The following is a 20674-nucleotide window of genomic DNA, read 5'->3' as shown; positions in this document are numbered from 1 at the left end:
CACAAGAGAGTGACACTGTGTAAGTTATCACCCAACGGAGTGGGGGAAATACAGCAGTGGAGGAGGAGCCAGAGAACTTCACAGCACATGCAACATGGCAGGAACACATGAAAAATGCCCCAGCATGCATGGCATGGTGGGAAAATACGAAGAAGCTTCCAGCACACACAGCATAGTGGGAAAATGAAAAGAATGTCCCAGCACCCACAGCATGATGGGAAAACATAGAGAATATCCCAGCATGCACAGGATGGCAGGAAAAGCCTGAAGAACGCCCCAGCGTGCAAGGCATGGTGGGAAAACGTGAAAAACATCCCAGCACACACAGAATGTTGGAAAACATAACGTCCCAGCACGCACAGTATGGCAGGAAAAGCCTGAAGAACACCCCAACCCGCACAGCATGGTGGGAAAACGTGAAAAACGTCCCGGCACACACGGGATGGTGGGAAAACAGGAAAAACGTGGCAGCACGCACGGCATGACGGGAAAACGTAAAGAACGTCCCAGCATGCACAGTAAGGCAGGGAAAGCCGGAAGAACTCCCCAGCAAGCATGGCATGGTTGGCAAACGTGAAAAATGCCCCAGCACGCACGGCATGGTGGGAAAACATAATTATAATGTCCCAGCACGCACAATATGGCAGGAAAGCCTGAAGAACGCCCCAGCATGCCCAGCATGGTGAGAAAACGGAAAGAACGTCCCAGCATGCAAGGCATGATGGGAAAACGTGAAGCATGCCCCAGCACACACAGCACTCTGAGAAAGCATGAAGAACATCCCAGCACACACAGTATGGTGGGAAAACGGAAAGAACGTCCCAGCAAGCCCAGCAGAGAGTATGGTGGGAAAAGTATAAAAAGCATCCAAGTGCACAACATGGGGCATGAAGGGAAACCTGTCTTCTTAGAAAGAGGCCACTCAGAAGCATAGGGGCACGCGTCCCTCAAGAGTCTTTTCAGGCATCATTTTAAAGATAGTTGAATAGTTTTGTTCACCATCGTGAGTCTCTGTAGAACAGGCATAAAGGAGCAAATGTAACCAGCAAAGTAAAACTTTACCCCGTCAGCTTGTTAGGAGCTGAAAGTGCAGTGGGTTGGTGCACGTGGATGTTACAGCCAGGCCAATTTATGCTTACCCAAGGGAGGCTTGTGGCTGGGGAATAAGTGGTTGTCCACGTGGTGGATCCTGGAGGTCCTCCCTACCTACCCAAACCGTGCTGGAAATTCCACCAACAGAGAGTCATCCCAAGAGACCTGGGAGACCTGAGCCTGATGCAGCAATGGTAGGTGGCAAGAACTTTCCTCACAACTTCCCGTCATTTCTGCATAATACTCAGAAAATGTGGACAAGTTTTCAGATGTGACTTCTTTACTGTTCCAAACTCTAATACTGATTTATTAATTCCTCCAAACTACATAAGTATTCAACTTCTTTGTTAATTTTTTTTTCATTAGCTTTAGGGGTACAAGTAGTTTTCGGTTACATGGATAAATTATAAACTGGTAAAGTCTGGGATTTTAGTGCACCCATCACCAGAGTAGTGGACATTGTACATAATATGTAGTTTTTCATCCGTCACCCCCTCCCAACCTCCCCTTTTCCTAGTATCCAATGTTGTCGTTACCAGTGTATGCCTTTGCATACCCACAATTTAGCTCCCACTTGTAAGTGAGAACATGTGGTATTTGCTTTTCCATTTCTGAGTTACTTCGCTTAGAATAATGGCCTCCAGTTCCATCCAAGTTGCTGCAAAAGACATTATTTCATTCTTTTTTATGGCTGAACAGTATTCTATGGTGTGTGGGGGGTGTGTATACACGCATATATATATATATATACACACACATCTCAAATTTTCTTTATCCACTTATCTATTGATGGGCATTTAGGTTGAGTCCATGTATCTGCAGTTGTGAACTGTGCTGTGATAAACCTAAGTGTGCCGGTGTCTTTTTGATATAATGACTTCTTTTCCTTTGGGTAGATACCCAGTGGCTGGATTGCTGGATTGAATGGTAGATACACTTTTAGTTCATTGAGAAATCTCCACAGTCTTTTCCATAGGGGTCGTATTAATTTACATTCAAACCAGCAGTGTATAAGCATTCCCTTTTTACCACATCTGTGCCAACATCTATTGTTTTTCGACTTTTTAATAATGGCCATAATAACCATTCTGATTGTAGTAAGATGATATCTCATTCTTTTAATTTTTATTTCCCTGATGATTAGTGATGTTCAGCATTTTTTCATATGTTTCTTGGCCAGTTGCATATCTCCTTTTGAAAAATGTCTACTCATGTCATTTGCCTACTTTTTATTGGGATTATTTGGGTTTTTTTCTTGCTAATTTGTTTGAGTTTCTTGTAGATTCTGGATATTAGTCCTTTGTCGGATTCATAGTTTGCAAATATTTTCTCCCATTCTGTAGGTTCTCTGTTTACTTTGATGGTTATTTCCTTCTTGTTTTTTTGTTTGTTTGTTTTTTGAGACAGAGTCTCTCTTCGTCACCCAAGCTGGAGTGCAGTGGTGTGATCTCGGCTCACTGCAACCTCTGTCTCCCTGGTTCAAGTGATTCTCCTGCCTCAGCCTCCCAAGTAGCTGGGATTGCAAGCATGTACCACCACGCCCAGCTAATTTTTTTTATTTTTAGTAGAGATGGTATTTCACCGTGTTGGCCAGGCTGGTCTCTAACTCCTGACCTCAAGTGATCCTCCCACCTTGGCCTCCCAAAGTGCTGGGATTACAGGTGTGAGCCGCCATGCCCGGCCTGATTAGCTTTTCAGTTTAATTAGATCCCATTTATTTTTTGTTTCTGCAGCATTTGTTTTTGGCATGTTTGTCCTAAATTCTTTGCCTAGGTCAATGTCCAGAGGAGTTTTCCATAGGTTTTCTTCTAGAATTTTTATGGTTTCAAGTCTTAGATTTAAGTCTTTAATCCATCTTGAGTTATTTTGTATACCATGAGATATGGGGATCCAGTTTCATTTTTCTACATGTGGCTGGCCAGTTTTCCCAGCATCATTTATTGAATAGAGTGTCCTTTACTAGTTTATGTTTTTGTATACTTTGTTGAAAATCAGTTGGTTGTAAGTATTTGGCTTTATGTCTGCGTTCTCAATTCTGTTCCATTGCTCTATGTGTATACTTTTATACCAGTACCATGCTGTTTTGGTTACTGTAGCCTTTTAGTATAATTTGAAGTTGAGTAATGTGATGCCTCTAGATTTGTTATTTTTGTTTAGGATTGCTTTGGCTATTCAGGCTCTTTTTTGGTTCCATATGAATTTCAAGATTGGTTTTTCTAATTCTGTGAAAAATGATATTGGCATTTTGATAGGAATTGCATTGAATCTGTAAGTTACTTTGGGCAATATGGTCATTTTTGTGACACTGATTCTTCCAATCCATGAGCACATTTCTACTTGTTTGCGTCATCTATGATTTCAGCAGTATTTTGTAGTTCTCCTTTTAGACATCTTTCAACTCCTTGGTTAAGTATATCCCTAGGTATTTTATTTTTTGGTAGCTATTGTGAAAGAGATTGAGTTCTTGATTTGATTCTTGGCTTGGTCACTGTTGGTGTATAGCAGTGCTACTGATTTGTGTACATTGATTTTGTAACCTGAGACTTTACTGAATTCATTTATCAAATCTAGGAGTCTTGGAGGAGTCTAGAGTTTTCTAGGTATAAGATCCTATCAGTGGCAAACAGACATAGTTTGACTTCCTCTTTTCCAATTGGGGTAGTCTTTATTTCTTTATCTTGCCTGATTACTGTAGGACTTCCTCTTCATGAATAATTTTAAAATTAATTTCAAACCTAAGTTTTATTTCACAATCTATTTTCTTCCTATTTGAGTTCCTTGATGAAAAACTAAACAATGCAAAATAAATATGCACATCGCGTGACGCAAATGTATGGCTGTGCATCACTATTGATAACGAGGCTTTACAAATTTATCTCAGCTGAAGACACTGTCCCTGAAACTACGAGCACATCTGTGTCTCCGTACAGAGAAGTGTTTCCGTATCTCCAAACCACTGTGAAATAAATTTAAATCAAGGCTGGGCACGGCAGCTCACGCCTGTAATCTCAGCACTTTGGGAGGCCGAGGCAGACGGATCACCTGAGGTCAGGAGTTCGAGACCAGCTTGGACAACACAGTGAAACCCTGTCTCTACTAAAAATATAAAACTTAGCCAGGCGTGGTGCTATGCACCTGTAATCCCAGCTACTCAGGAAGCTGAGGCAGCAGAATCACTTGAACCCAGGAGGCGGAGGTTGCAGTGAGCCAAGATCACGCCACTGCACTCCAGCCAGGGCAACAGAGCGAGACTCCATTACAGTTTAATTCCCAAATTCAGGGAAAGTCATTATGTAGAAGAGAAAGAATGCCATCTTCAGTAAAACAAGGACAGTCCTAAGGCCATCTCCGCAGAGAATGTCACTTTGGCAGAAAATTGTATGACAAGCCTGGGCTGAGCCTCAGCAAGACCATAGGGGGTACCTCACTTCCAGGACCCTCTGAGTATTTCTGCAAAACCTCACCTTTCTCTCCTACCATCATATTTAAATTCTGGATATCTTAAAACAGCTCGTCAGCATGCCATGGAGGATTGTAGCAATGGTCTGACAGACTGTTCTTTGCCCTCCGTTTTCTACATGGCTTGGTAGAAACACAGTCAGTGTCTGTCTTGAGTCACTTCGTATCGTTTAGTTCAGAATATTTCAATCTAGGACTGCAAAGGCAGGCTTAAAATGGCACAGAGTTAATTCGGGTTGTGTGTAAGAAATACACCATGCCTAGGATTTTACATTAACACTAATGCGATGCTAGTTAGGAGAGTTAAACTGTTGCAGCATTCATTAAATGTTGTCATAAAAAGAAGAGAAAAACAGCCAAGTTGACAGCCAAGTTCTACAAAGAGTCTAATGAAGTACAGTAGCCACATCTTCACTTGAACTATTTTTCTACCTATTCTACTACAACTTAGGTTTTCCACTAGAAATTAAGGTTTTAGGTTTTACACTTACATCTATGATCCAGTTTGAGATAATTTGTGGATATAGTGGGAGGTGTGGACTGAAGTTCATTTTCCTGCATGTGAATATCCATTTGTTCCAGGACAATTTGTGGCAAACACTATCTTGTCTCTGCTGACTTGGCTTTGCACCTTGGTCAAAAATCAGTAGTTCACTTATGTGTGGGTCTGTATCTACACTCCCTACTTTATTCTATTTATCTGTCTGTCTGTCTTGATGCCAAAACCACTGTGCTAGTTACTGAGACTTTATAATACATCTTGGTGTCAGGATTTACTAGCCCTTTCAGTTTGTTTTTCTTTTTTTGTCATTCTGGATACTTTGAATTTCTATATCAATTTTAGAATCAGCTTGTCGGTTTCTACCCAAAGAAAAAACCTGCTATGGTTTTGATGGGGATTGCTTGAATTTATAGATCAATTTGGAAATAATTGATAGCTTAACAATATTGAGTTTTCCAGCCCATAAACAAGGTGTACCTCTTACTTTATTTAGATCTTCTTTAATTACTCTGCAGTTTTGTAGTTTTCAGTATATAGACCTTGCATCTGTTTGGTCATATGCAATACCAAATACAGCATATGTTTTGTGCTACTGTAAATGAAATTTTAATTTTAATTTTCAGTTATTTATTGCTAAATATGGAAAACCATTAATTTTTGTATATGGACTCTGTATCCTGCAACCTTGCCAAATTTATTTATTATTTGTAGGAGCTCTTTTGTGGATTGCATTAAACCTTCTACATGGATGATTGTGTCTTCTGCAAATAAAGACTTTTAATTCTTCCTTACCAATATTGATGCTTTGTATTTCTTTTCTTGCATTATCGCATGAGCTACAGCCTCCAATAAAATGTTGAATAAAAATAGTGAGAACAGACATCCTTGTCTTGTTTCTAATCTTAGAGGGAAATCATTCAGTTATTCTCAGTGCAGTGTGATGCTAGCTACAGATTCTCAGATATTCTTTATTGGGCTGATGAATTTCTCTTTTATCCCTAGTTTCTTGAGAGATTTTATCAGTAATAGATACCGGATTTTGCCAAATGTTTTTTCTGCATTTATTGAGATGATCACATGGTTTTCTCATTTAGTTTGTCAGCATAGTAAATTACATTGATTAATATTTCAAATATCGTAAGAATCTTCCATTCCTGGATAAATTCTACTTGGCTAAGATGTATTACCTATGCATATACTGTTAAATTGGATTTACTAATTTTTAAAATATTAAATCTATGTTCACAAGAAATATTTATCTATCGTTGCCTTTTCTCATACTGGTTTTGTCTAGTTTACATATCAGGGCCTCATAGAATTAATTGGGAAATATTCTGTCCTCTTCAATTTACTGTAAAGCTTTGTATAGAATTGGTATTATGACATTATTTTTTCCTTAACTATTTGGGAGAATTCAACAAAGAAGCTATCTTAGGCTGAGCGGTTTGTTTATGTTTGTTTTGTTCTTTGTGGGAAGGTTTTTAACTACATATTTGATTATTTCTATAGCTATAGGGCAACTCAGGTTACCTACTTCTTGAGTGAAGTTTTAAAGAGTGTGTCTTTCCAAAAAAAAAAAAAAAAGTTTTATTTTATCTAAGCTGTCAGATCATTTACATGAGTTGTCCATGATCTTCTCTAAGAATAGTGTAATGTCTGTGTGCCTTGCTGTAATATAACAACTCTTATTCTTGATATTAGTAACTTGAATCTTCTGTCTCATTTTCCTCATCAGCTTGGCGAGATGTTTGTCAATATTACTGATCTTGTCAAAGAACCAGCTTTTGCTTTCATTGATGTTCCCTATTTTTCTAGTCTGTATATATTTTTTTCTTCTGCTTACTTTAATATCTTTTTCTGATTCCATAGGATAAAGCTGAGGTTATGGATTTGAGACACATCTTTTCAAATACAGGTGCTTAGTGTTATACATTTCCTTCTAAATACTGCTTTAGAGTAGGGACCAGCACACATGGAGCTGGAATACAGCCATATCCATTCACTTATGTGTTGTCTATGGCTACTTTCATGCTATATAGTGGTGCGGCTGAGTAATTGCAATGGAGACCATACAGCCCACATGCCTATAAAACTAACTATATATAGCCTTTTAAGAAGTCTACTGACTTCTGCGGTGGCTCAAGCCTGTAATCCCAGCACTTTGGGAGGCCGAGACGGGCGGATCACGAGGTCAGGAGATCGAGACCATCCTGGCTAACCCGGTGAAACCCCGTCTCTACTAAAAAATACAAAAATCTAGCCGGGCGAGGTGGCGGGCGCCTGTAGTCCCAGCTACTCGGGAGGCTGAGGCAGGAGAATGGCGTGAACCCGGGAGGCGGAGCTTGCAGTGAGCTGAGATCCGGCCACTGCACTCCAGCCTGGGCGACAGAGCGAAACTCCGCCTCAAAAAAAAAAAAAAAAAAAAAAAAAAAAGAAGTCTACTGACTTCTGCTATAGAAGAATCCCACAAATTTTGATATGTCCTGTTTTCACTATAATTCAACACAAAACTGCTCGGGACTGAATCATGTTTCCCCCAAAGTACTGTGGCCGAAGCCCTACCTCGCCCCCTCAATGGGGTGGTATTAGGAGATGGAGTCTTTTGGAGGTGATAAGGCTTAGATGAGGTCATGAGGGTAGAGCCCTCATGCTGGGATTAATGCCTGCATAAGAAGAGATGCCAGACAGCTTCATCTCTGCCTCTTCTGCCCGCCTCCCTGCCACATGAGGACACAGTGAGAGAGTGGCCATCTGCAAGCCTGGAAGAGAGCCCTCACCAGGGAATGAAATCCACTGGATCTTGAACTTTCTAGCCTCCAGACTGTGAGAAATAAATTGCTGTTATTTAAGCTGCCCAGTCTATGGTATTTGGTTATGGCATTCCAAGCGGATGAGTACAAAAACTTTCTAATTTCAATCTCACTTTCCTCTTTGACCCTTGGATTACTGAAATGTGTGTTAGTTTCCAGATATTTGAGAATTTTCCAAATATCCTTGTTATTAATTTCTAATTTAATTCAACTGTGGTCAGAGAAAATATTTTATATTACTTGAATCTTTTCAAATTTATTGAGATTTGTCTTATTGCCTAGAATCTATTTCGGCTAATGTTTTATGTGTACCTGGAAAAAAATATACATTCTTCTGATATTGAGTGGAGTTTTCTATAAATGTCAACTAGATCATGTTAGTTAACAATGATGAAGTTTTCTATATCCTTGTAGATTTTCTCTCTACTTGTTCTTTCAATTACTGTGAGAATTGTACTGAACTCTCCAACTATAATTAAGGATTTATCTATTCCTCCTTGCAGTACTATCACATTTCACATATTTTGAAGGTCTGTCATTGGTTGTATAAATGGAATTTTTATGTTCACTATATGAATTTACCCCTTTATTATGATGAAACATTATTTAATCCTAGAAATGTTCTTCGCTCTGCAGTCTACTTTGTCAGATATTAATATAGCCACTTTGTTCTGATGAGTCTTTTGCCATTCCTTTACTTTTAACTTATTTGTGTCGGTCGACAGATAGATAGATAGATAGATAGATAGATAGATAGATAGATAGACAGACAGACAGACAGACAGACAGACAGACAGAGAGACATTTTTTTCTGAGATGGAGTTTCACTCATCACCCAGGCTGGAGTACAATGGGGTGATCTTGTCTCACTGCAACCTCCATCTCCCGGGTTCAAGCGATTCTCCTGCCTCAGCCTCCCGAGTAGCTGGGATTCCAGGTGCCCGCCACCATGCCCAGCTAATATTTTGTATTTTTAGTGGAGACAGGGTTTCACCATGTTAGCCAGGCTGGTCTTGAACTCTTGATCTCAGGTGATCCACCAGCCTCGGCCTCCCAAAGTGCTGGGATTACAGGCGTGAGCCATCACGCCTGGTCTTGTGTCTTTATATTTTAAATGTGTGTCTTGTAAGCAGCATAATGCAGATGTTCCCTGACTTAATTTGGTTCAATTTACAATTTTTCAATTTTACAATGGTGCAAAGCCATCTCAACTTTGATGTAAGGTACAATATTCAATAAGTTATATGAGCTATCCAGCACTTTATTATAAAGCAGACTTTGTATGAGATTTTGCCCAATGGTATGCTAATAATGAGCACATTTAAGGTGGGCTTAGGTGAAGCCATGATGTTCAGGGGCTTAGGTATATTAAACATATTTTGGCTTATGATATTTTTAACTTACAATAAGTTTATCTGGATGTAATCCCAAAGTCAGTTGAGGAGCATCTATAGTTGGATGGGGCTTGTTTGATCTGACAATCCCTGCTGTTTAATTGGGATATTTAAACTATTTATATGTTATGTAATTATTAAATATAGTTAGGTTTAACTCTTGCAATTTGTTTTATATTTGTTCCATCATTTCTTTGCTTCCTTTTGCCTTTTTTCTACATTCCATTCCATTAAATAAATACTATTTATGATTCCACTTATATTCTTTGTTGGCATTAGCTGTTACTCTTTGTTTTTCCTTTTAGTGGTTGCTTTAGAGTTTATCATACACATTTTTGACTTTCATGGACTACCTTCAAATGATATTATACTAGTTTACATATATTATAAAATATCTTACATTAATATACTTTTTTTTTTTTTTTAAGACGGAGTCTCACTCTTTCACCCAGGCTGGAGTACGGTGGCACAATCTCGGCTCACTGCAACCTCCACCTCCTGGGTTCAAGCAATTCTCCTGCCTCAGCCTCCCAAGTAGGTGGGACTACAGGCGCGTGCCACCATGCCCAGCTAATTTTTTTTTGTATTTCTAGTAGAGGCGGGGTTTCACCGTGTTAGCCAGGATGGTCTCGATCTCCAGACCTCATGATCCACCCGCCTCAGCCTCCCAAAGTGCTGGGATTACAGGCGTGAGCCCCCGCGCCTGACACATTAATATACTTTAATTTCTCCCCTTCCAGGCTTTATTTTATTGTTGTCATCAATTCTACTTACATGTTACATTATTATTTTGTTTAAACAATTATCTCAAAGTGGTTTAATGTTTTAAACTATGTGAATTTACCCATGTAGTTACCCTTTTCAGTGTTCTTCATGACTTTGTGAAGATCCATGCTTCCATTTGGTGTCACTTTCCTTCTGCCTTACAGACTTCCTTTAGTATGTCTTACCCTGTGGGTCTGCTGCTGATGGATTCTTTTTAGCTTTTCTATATGAGAAGAAGTCTGTTTTTGTACATAAGAAAAAGAGATTTTCACTGGGTGTAGTAGTCTGAGATCACAGGTGTTTACTTTCAGTATTTAAAGGTATTGCTCCGTTGCCTTCACACGTGCATTATCTCTAAAGAGAAATATATTGTCATCTTTATCTTTGTTTCCTTGCCTGTAATATGTCTTTTTCTTTGGAAACTTAAGATTTTCTCTTCATCATTGTTTTCAAATAATTTTATTATGGTGTGCCTTACTGTAGTATTCTTCATGTTTCTTGTGCTCTGGCTTCATTGAACTGCTTGATTCTGTTGGTTTATACCATTCATAAAATTTGGAATTTAGGACCATTTTTCAGGTGTCTTTTTCCATTCCCCTCTCTCCTCCAGAGATGAGAATTGCGTATGTTAGGCCACGTGAAGTTTTCCCATAGCTCACTAATGCTTTTCAGTCCTTGTTATTATCTTTTTACTCCGTTTCATTTTGAATCTATGTCTTCAAGTTCATTCATCTTTCCTTATGTAATACCTAATATGCCACTAATCCCAACAAGTGTATTTCTATCTCAGACATTGTAATGTTCATGTCTAGATGTTTAATGTGGGGCTTTTTTAGATCTTTAATGTTGCTACTTGATGAATATCTGTAACACCGTTGTAGTAACAGTTTTAATGTCCTAGTCTGCTGATTCTAACACCGTTGTCTGTTCTACGTTAGTTTCAAATGGTTCATACCATGCCTGTCATAGGTTATATTTTCTTGCTTCTTTACATGCCTGATAATCATTGATTGGTTGCCAGACATTGCAAGTTTTACCCTGTGTGTTGTCGAATATTTTTGTATCACTCTAAATATTGAGGTTTGTTCTGGGATGCAGTTAAAATATTTAGAAACAGTTTGGTCCTTTGGGGTCTTAGTTTCAAGATTTCTTAGGTGGAAGCAGAGCAGTGTTCACTTTGTAGTTAATTACCCCTCACGACTGAGGCAAGACCCTGGTGAGTGCTCTACCCAGTGCTCCATAAATTAAGAGGTTCCACTGGGAGGCAGAGCTTGCAGCGAGCAGAGATCGCGCCACTGCACTCCAGCCTGGCGACAGAGGGAGACTCTGTCTCAAAAAAATATATAAATAAAATAAAAATTAAAAAATTAAGAGGTTCCAGTCTGCCTGGCAGAATAGACATCATCACTATTCCTGTCGTGTGCGTCAAGCACTCGTCCCTCTCATCTTTCTGTGTTGTTCTCCCAGGATCTCATGTCATCTCCTCGCACGAATGCACTGATCTGAACACTCTGCTGAATACTCCAAAGGGACTCTCTGAGGATCTCTGTGGTTCAGCTGTGTCCCCTCTGGACTCTCGCTGCCCTGGTCTCCCCAGACTTTCAGCTTCATCCTCTCAACTCAGAGTGTCTCATGGGCTCTGCCGGGGTCGTCCCTCGCTGCACCACGCTCTGGAGGCTCTCTGGAGGTGGGGAGCTGGAGCAGTCACAGAGCTCACCGCATCTGTCTTCCGTCTCACGGGGATCACTGTCGCTTTGTGCCTGGTGTCCACTGACTTCGTGACCATTGTTCCATGTGTTTTGTCTGGTTTTGGTTTATTTTTGTTTGTTCTGTTTGACTTTCCCAAGCAAGAGAGTAAATCCCGGCCCCGTTACTCCATGTTGGCCAGAAGCAGAAGCTGTGCTGTCTTTTGTATTCATCTGTATCCACAAACAAATGCTCTAGGATGCTATTTGCACCAAAATATTAAAAGGGTTTACCTGTTTGTGGAATTATGAATTTTTATTGTGTGTGCATGTCTGTGAGACTTCTGTTTTCTACAAAAAACGTATTACTTTTTTATGGAATGAGACTAATAACACAATTTTTTTCTAAAAACAGTTCTATTCCATCAGCATGAGCTCCACCCTGGATAGCAGGTGCCCCTAGGATAAACCACAGGCTCTGTTACCACCTGATACACTCCAGGGTGGCATGATCATGGCTGCACCCCTCAGCTCACAGGGCAAAGCTGGTGAAGTGCTGCCAAGCAGTTTCCCGGGGCAGCGAGAGAATGTGGAGCCATACCCAGAACCTCCAGAGCGCGCTGCTTCCATGAGGCAGCCACTAACACCCTGGAGCCACAGGTTCTCAAAGGTTTAAATATTTTCACGGAACACAGTGTTCAAATACAAACACACTGACACCCTTCAGGCACACACACGCACGCACACACACACGCGCACACACATCATCTACAAGAAATAACACCAATGTGGAAGCATTTTCACTGATACCTCAGAGAAGGGAGACTGAGAAAATTCTAATGGTCAAAGAATAGAGAATAAAAATTAATGATATAGTTCAGTTTTCACCTTGAAGATATGTAAAATACCTTGCACTTTCTAACACTTTGTCTTTATTACAGTATATAAAGAAATTATACCCTAATATTTATAGGGGGCTTTCAAAGAATTAATTTCTAAAGACATTCATTTCTGACCCTTAAAAAATAAATTTTAAGTCCTTTATCAGTAAATCAATCCACCACAGTTAAGAAGGGAATCCCATATCTCCAGTGAGAGGGGACAGGTCATTTTGTTTTTAATGTAAGTTGGAAGAAACCTCAGTTCCTATTAATAAAATTAATATAACATACTATGACTAACTATATCATGCTATCCAGTCATTTCTTTAAAAACTGATCAGAATGAGTATGAAGTCAATTCAAGCCCGTTAACTCTAGGATTGAAGGACCAGTCACCTAACATCCCACTCTCGAAATGCCCAGTAGTACTTACTATGAAGAGGTGGCGTGATGATCTTCATTTCTAACAAAGGCGTCCACATGGGGTAGAGCACTAAGAAAGTGGAAGTGTGCGTTTGTTGGAAGCAACCCTAGCATGCTGGTACGTACCATCTTCCTCAGCTCTTGGTTGGAAACAATAATGACATTTGGAGGGTCCCCGATGGCAGTGGCAGCTCCTCCAATGTTTGTGAAGATCACTTCTGCAATCAGGACTTGTCTGGGATCAAGGTTGAGCACCTCACACAACCTGTCACAAATGGAGGAAATGAAAGTAGTCCCACCTGCACATTGTGAAAGGCTCACGTGCAACCCAGAGATTTTTAAGGCACTTGTTCGTACAAGGGAGGTGCGCGCGCACACACACACACACACGCACACCTGGGGAGGGCAGCACTGGGGGGAATGAACAATGCAACAACCCTTGCAGGCCACAGCTCACTCCAAGAGCTACATTCCTTCCCAGAGTGAGCCTCCAGCCGCCAAACCCTCAGTGTGATCAGGTGCCCTTTCCCCAGCGCTCCCAGCTGGTGCTGTGGGGGTCGGTGTGGAGGCGGAGCGGATGGCTCACACAGGGCCTGCTGACTCAGCCCCTTTCCCACCTCCTGCTTCCTGGACACCAAGGCCCTAGGTTCTCTCCTCGTCCCCTCCCTTTGTTTCATTCATCTATGCATTTTCTATTTATTTACTTTCTATTGCTATAATACATACTAGATATACACATACATACGTACATTTTCAGGGTACGTATGATAATGTAATAATTCCCATAATCAAACCAGGTAACTGGGATACCCATCCCCTTAAATATCAATCTGTTCTTTACCCTGGGAGCATTCCAGTTATTGTCTTCTAGCTGTGTTGGAGTACAATCGATTCGTGTCAACTGTATTCACCCCACAGACCTGTCAGGCCACACTCTACAGCTGTGGAGCTCCACCGTGGCCTCACGAGATTTGTGCTGGAATCTGGGAGTCCTATGGCTTGGCCAGCGCAGACCAGTGCCTGGGAGTCGGCCCGGGCAGTGGTGCTCTATAGCTCCCCAGGGGCCCAGCATGTCCACAGCTAGGAAACATTGCCCTAAAGAAAGTGCAGAAGGCACATCACAGCGTCCCCCACACCTGCTCATCCTCACAGCCCACTCCCACACAGGACCCAGCCTCGGGTCTCACTCAGAGGCCACCCACCACCTCCCAGCCATCAGCTCAGAGTGAGGCCGGCCACACAGCCTCCCCTCTGCTGGCATGAGGAGCATAGGCCCATGGAGCCGTGTGGGAGCTGAGGAAGGAACGTGCCCGGGGACTGAAGCAGGGGTGGCTCCACAGATGAGACTCTGCCCCGAGGCAGCGGCGGCACAGTGCTAAGGAAGCTCCCAGGATCTGCTTCTAGCAAGAAAATACGTGTGTGCAGCAGTCAACAGTGCCAGACCAGGCAGGGCGGTGCACCCATCTCAATGGGACTAGCTGTTAACTATAAGGACCAAAGCCACTTAGTCCAGACAAAGGGGAAGAATGTGGCCAGCACTTACAAAGCCATAATGCATATGGTCAGATAAATAGGGAATCTTAGAACACCAGCACCGGAATCTTGAAAGATGTAAATTTTTGACTAATAAATGGAAGTACTGCTCTAACAACATGACAAAAGCAGTTCCGAGTAGTGAGGATATGAACAAATTGTGGCAAGGCTGAGATACTTCTCAGCTGCCCGGGGATGCTGGGAACAAAGTGCCCAGTGCACCCCAGCCCTGGAACCCTGCTCTCACCAGGCTGCCATGGGGAGCGTGAGGATATGCGGCAGTCTTCAAGCCAGGGCAGCAGCGGAGTCATGCTGGTTAGAGGGGGCAGATGGGCCTGGCTCTTGTCCCCCGACACATCCAGAAGGCACAGTTTGGTGCCGTCACTAGTGCATGTGACAGTGTACAGCAGCCTTCAAACATGTTCACGCCCTCCCTCATTGACTCTCCACCCAGGCACTGAGAGGGGCGGTACCACACCCTGCGAGGAGGCTGAGAGCCTGGGGTCCCTCCCATGCCACACAGGGCGTGACAGTCTAGCCCAGCTTGCAGGAGCCTGGGTATGAACCTGAGTCTCCACACGGAGGCAGCAGATGGCTGGGGATGCTGCATGCTCCTCCCAGCGGCGCTGGCCACTGTGTGCTCCTCCCCACCCCACTCCTCCTCTAAGAGCCACCACTGTTCAAACACAAAAGGCATCCCCCAGATTAACCCAGAGCCCTGGAAGCAGCCCCACAGGGCCTTGGAACTTGCTGTGTGTCCCATGCTTTGTGTCCAGGCAGGCCCGGTGTCTCACAGAGCCCTCAGAATGCCAGCTCAGGTTAATCTCTTTGCCGTTATGACCCAGATCAGTGCACCTGAAGTGACTTGTTCAAGACACCCTATTTCAAACAGGACCGGAGGGTGACTCCCTGAGGGGCCCCTCTCTCACCTTCTCGCCCTCTGTGTCCTCAGGGCCAGCCCCGAGGCTGACATGCTAGGGAGTCATATTTAAAATAGAGAGCATACATATGGAAACACACAGGTCCATGCCTTCAGAAGGGGCCCACACGGGGACCAGGACCACAGCTCACGCTTCAGAAGATTCTGGGTAAACAGGCCTATGGCCCCCAATAATGATGGATGATTAAAGTGGATGGAATTAAAAGAAACAGAATTGAATTGAGGGGGTGGGGTGGGGGGTGGGGTGGGGTTGGGTTGGGTGAGGTTGGGTTGGGTTGAACTTCCTTTTCCCAGAGTTGCCCTACAAAGCTTTGCCAGACTGAACCTTGTTCTGCTGAGCCCCATCGGTCCTGCAACCCTCCAAGCCTCTGATGAGGAACCTTGCAGTGGCTGTTCCACCTCCCCCAGCTACATGACCCTGTGAGCCCTCGGCATGTGTGTGACCTGCCAAGCCAGCCCAGGTGGCAGATGGTGATGGAGCAGAACAGGGACAAGGACTCCTGGCACTTGGGCACCTGGTGGTCTGGGGTGAGCTGTTCTTTTTTTGTGTGTGAGACAGAGTCTCGCTCTGTTGCCCAGGTTGGAGTGCAGTGGCGCAATCTCCGCTCACTGTAACCTATGCCTCCCGGGTTCAAGGGATTATCCTGCCTCAGCCTCCTGAGTAGCTGGGATTACAGGCGCATGCCGCCACACTCAGCTAATTTCTGTATTCTTAGTAGAGACAGGGTTTCACTAGGGCTGAGCCATCCTTGTCCGCGTGTCTCCCCATGAGACTACAATCTCCAGCAAAGCACAGCCTATGTCTTCCACCTCCCGCAGACATTTCTGCCACCAGCTTCTGAGGCCCCACTGCTGGTAGCATGTGCTGCAGTCACACAAAGCAGACACGAGCTGGACTGGAATGCACTGAGCCGGGGGCTCAACCGCCCACCTTTTCATGCACCTGAGAATGGAGCCTGGAGCCAGGCTGTGCAGCCAGAGCCTGGCCACAACCCCCACGGCAGAGGCGCTTTGCATACCTTATGGTCACAGGCGTGAAGAGGAGCATGGTGGTGACGTTGTCCAAGAAGGCAGAGAGGACGGCCGCGATGAGACACAGCATGATGATCATGGCCCACACCCGTCCCCGGGAGAGCCGGTATGCCTGGCCGCACGCACAGAGCACAAGCCAGTCAGCAGGCTCACAGAACAGAGGCAGCCTTTCATTAGTGACTTTAAGAACAGGGAGCCAAACGAACACTGCCCCATGGGTTAAGACGTAGACCCACGGAGTCCTGGGGGGCCGAGAGGAGACAGTGCTGGCCACCGAAGTTCCTAGACTTTCTACACCCTCCCAAGCCAGCACTGTCACCCCTCTGATCCTCCTCCTTCACACAGCCCCTGTCATGGTTAATTTGTCACAAGGTGATGACCCTCAGTCCCCGTAATGCCATCGGTATTCTGGTTAGACAACCTGGGCTTTGACATTTGGGATCCACGTGAGCCTAGTGTCTGCTGATCTCTAGGGAACTAAGGGACACTTTTAATAGCAAGGAGTAATAGACCAAATATCTACCTGGCATGTGTAAGATGGGGCACAAAGATGACAAAAATCACAGCACGGTTCTATCATTCAGAGTTTGCAAAGGGCTTTGTTGAGTATTTTTTTTTTTTTTTTTTTTTTTTTTGAGACAGAGTCTCAATCTGCCACCCAGGCTGGAGTTCAGTGGTGTGATCTTGGCTCACTGCAGCCTCCACGCCTGGGGTTCAAGCAATTCTCTCGCCTCAGCTTCCCGAGTAGCTGGGACCACAGGTGCATGCCACCACGCCCAGCTAGTTTTTTTATTTTTAGTAGAGATGAGGTTTCACCATGTTCACCAGGATGGTCTCAATCTCTTGACCTTATGATCCACCCACCTCAGCCTCCCAAAGTGCTAGGATTACATGTGTGAGCCACTGCGCCCGGCCTGTTGAGTAATTTTAAAAAAGACCTTTTCAGTTTCAAAAACTAGACATATTCAAGCACAGCACTAGACTGCATTAGCAGGGCATGGTACACAATGAGCTCTCCTCTTGCCAACCCTGAATGACAGGTCAGGTACAAATCCTGGAGGCTAGAGCTGGCTGATGAAGCTCCCCAGGGTTCCAGTTAAAAACATAAATGTGTATATATTCAATATTTAGGAAGTAATCATGGAAATTATTTCACCAAAAAGCAAAGTAATCAGAAGCTAATGGCTTGAAATATTGGGATACTCTAATATGCAAAACAATTTTTGATGTATAGCTCTCACCAGACAATTTAAATAATACACAAACATTCAACCTGAGGACCCTTTTCCTTGACCACCTCCTTCATTTATTTACTGAGCAGCTGAAAGTACCACTCAGAGCCATACAACTTAACACAGCCAGCATACCCTGCCCTGCAGAAGTAACCTTTAAAAGAAGGATGGAATTTTTAAATGTTTGTTCCCTAAATATATAACGTCAGAAAAATACAGATGTAAATTAATCAGTATGGAATTATTAAATGCAACATCATACCTACCTTTACAGCACAGTAATCGAAAAATCCCGTTTCTGAAAATATGGCTACTAAGATCATCTATGGGGAAAAGAGAAGAAGACGACAAGGATAACCTTTTAGCAGGACACCATATTAAAACGACATCAGCATGATCCGTTACACATTTGAGCTGTGGCCTCTGAAAGCCACCACATCGCCAGGCTCCCCACTCTGAGATGCAGAAACACCGTCGCTTCCTGGAGTAGTACACTCACTTCCTGGCACACTCACTTCCTGGTACACTCACTTCCTGGCACACTCACTTCCTGGTACACTCAGAAACACCATCACTTCCTGGAGTAGTACACTCACTTCCTGGTACACTCAGAAACACCGTCGCTTCCTGGAATAGTACACTCACTCGCTCCTCGAATGGAGCCTCTTGCTAGCGGTTTTGTGCCTACATGTGTGTCTGGGGATTTGTCCTCAAGGCACATTACCATCCCATCCGATCCTCAAAAAAAAAAATCAGGTGTTCTTTTCACCCTCTGTTTTATGGACTAGGAAATGGGATCAGAGTGCAAGGGGGTTTGCTCTCAGCCACAAAGGCAGAAGCGGGGCGGGGGCCGGCACGTGGCCTTCTGTACCTACGTGTCCACACAAGCAACACTTAAACATTCTGTGATGCTAAAACTGGGTTCGATTTTGTTTTCTAAAATAATTAAACTGATTTTTGTCACCAGTTTGGGAGCAGTTGTATTGAAACGATCACTCCCTGGGTTCCAGGTGAGCCCAGAATGCCTGTTGCCTGTTTCTTTACAGTGAGGATGATGAGTTGGTGTGAAAACAGCCATCCTGGATCCTAATAAAAAGTCATGTCCCAGATATTCCGAATTTTATCAACCCGACATTGCAACTAGTGAATGTTCTGGAAGTTCCTCTGCTTCACCTCTTAGATGGCAGTCACCATGTGTTGAACTTGGAATGAGAAGATGCAAGTTCAGATCCTGATTCCACCACTTAAAAATAGTCCGAACTTGAGGCCGGGCACGGTGGCTCACACCTGCAACCCCAGCACTTTGGGAGGCCGAGGCGGGCAGATCACGAGGTCAGATCGAGACCATCCTGGCTAACACGGTGGGGAAACCTTGTCTCTACTAAAAAAAAAAAAATACAAAAAGCTGGGCATGGTGGCGAGCACCTGCAGTCTCAGCTACTTGGGAGACTGAGGCAGGAGAATGGCATGAACCCAGGAGGCGAAGCTTGTAGTGAGCTGAGATCGCGCCACTGCACTCCAGCCTGGGCAACAGGGCGAGACTCTGTCTCAAAAAAAAAAAGAAAAAAAAAAGTCCGAACTTGAACAAAAATATGAATTAACCTTTCTGTCCCTCAGTTTTCTCACCTTACCTCTGAATGTTCTATACTTCATCAGGTTGTGAAAATGCAATATAATTATTCAAATTACAATACCTGGTAAACAAGAGTCCCAGTAGACACTACTGTCTCTTAAATAAACTATAGAAAACAAAAATGTCCCCAGTCAATTTAGACCCAGTGTAAATATCCATCGTGTCCAGAGTGACTATCAATGTTCATCCTCACCCAAAAGGCCACTGAGAGCTGACGCTGGAACATGGGGCTTCGCACACCAATGGACATGCACGAGCAGACAGGCGTGTGCAGACCCGTGTGCCGTTTACATATTTGCTGACAGAACCACCATGGGAGACTGGAACTCAGGGATGGGGGTAAATGGCCCTGTGGGTGGTCGGTTGCCAGGAAATGGGGGAGAAAAGGCAGACACCTGGTTGTAATGACTCTGCACCCTGCAGTTCCAGAATTGCAGAACCTGCAAGTGCTCGTGGAACTGAATTCTGACGAGAAAAAAATACCAAAGCCATTTTTATAGGCTGAACTGTGTCCTTCAAAATTCATATGTTCACATCCTAGCCCCCAGTACCTGGGAACATGACATATTTGGAGTGACAGCGTTGAAGGAGGTAATTAAGTTAAAATGAGGTCGTTAGGGTGAGCCCTGATTCAGTGTGGCTGGTGTCCTTGTAGGAGGAGGGTCTCAGGACTCAGAAACACACGGGGAAGACAAAGTGAAAACGCAGGGAGAAGGTGCCATCTACAAGCCCAGGAAGAGAGGCTTCAGAGAAACCAACCCTGCCCACACCGTGATCTCGGACTTCCAGCCTCCAGAGCTGTGAGGAAATACATTTATATTATTTAAGCCACACGGTCTGTGGTACTTTGTTACATAGTCCTAGCAAACTAATATAGCATTCCTTTTTTAAAACAGGCATATCTCAGGGATATCTGGCACATTTCCTCTCTTCTATCCAGATGCCCAAACTCTGTATACGTCTCAGGCCCGATACAAATATGAGTTACTCTGTGAAGCCGGGGCTAGAACACTCGCCTGCCTCCCTGAGCACTGCCCACAGAGGATGGCGGCACAGTCTCCAGTCAGGTCACATGGAAGCCTAACGTAGCTGGGCCTTCTGTTATGTTGGCCAGCCTTGGGAGGGATGAAACGTTAGCAAGGAAAATGAGGATCTATAGTGCCCAGCTGTACACAGAGCAAGTCTTCTAGCCCAGAGAGGAAGAGCCCTCCTGCAGACCACTGGACTGTGTGGGGTCTGCTCAGGAACACGTGGGCTGCCCCTGCTGCCAGGCCCTGGCCAGGCTCCACTGGT

The 20674-nt window shown here is 43.8% G+C and overlaps 1 protein-coding gene across 1 annotated transcript in view; it reads right to left on the bottom strand.

Annotated features, from left to right (window-relative positions):
* Positions 1–20674, bottom strand: part of OCA2 (OCA2 melanosomal transmembrane protein) — a 320006-nt gene that overhangs the window by 210200 nt on the left and 89132 nt on the right. Inside the window, exons 11-13 of the mRNA XM_073011978.1 lie at positions 18015–18071; positions 16504–16628; positions 13138–13276 (exon numbers count right to left, since the gene is read on the bottom strand). Coding sequence (XP_072868079.1) covers positions 13138–13276; positions 16504–16628; positions 18015–18071 — 321 coding nt within the window. The remainder of the gene's footprint in view (positions 1–13137; positions 13277–16503; positions 16629–18014; positions 18072–20674) is intronic.

Source organism: Chlorocebus sabaeus, chromosome 26 (assembly GCF_047675955.1).
Source record: "Chlorocebus sabaeus isolate Y175 chromosome 26, mChlSab1.0.hap1, whole genome shotgun sequence".
Taxonomy (NCBI): Eukaryota; Metazoa; Chordata; class Mammalia; order Primates; family Cercopithecidae; genus Chlorocebus; species Chlorocebus sabaeus.
The sequence above is the reverse complement of the archived record's forward strand: the minus strand, read 5'-3'. Positions and strand labels throughout refer to the sequence as shown.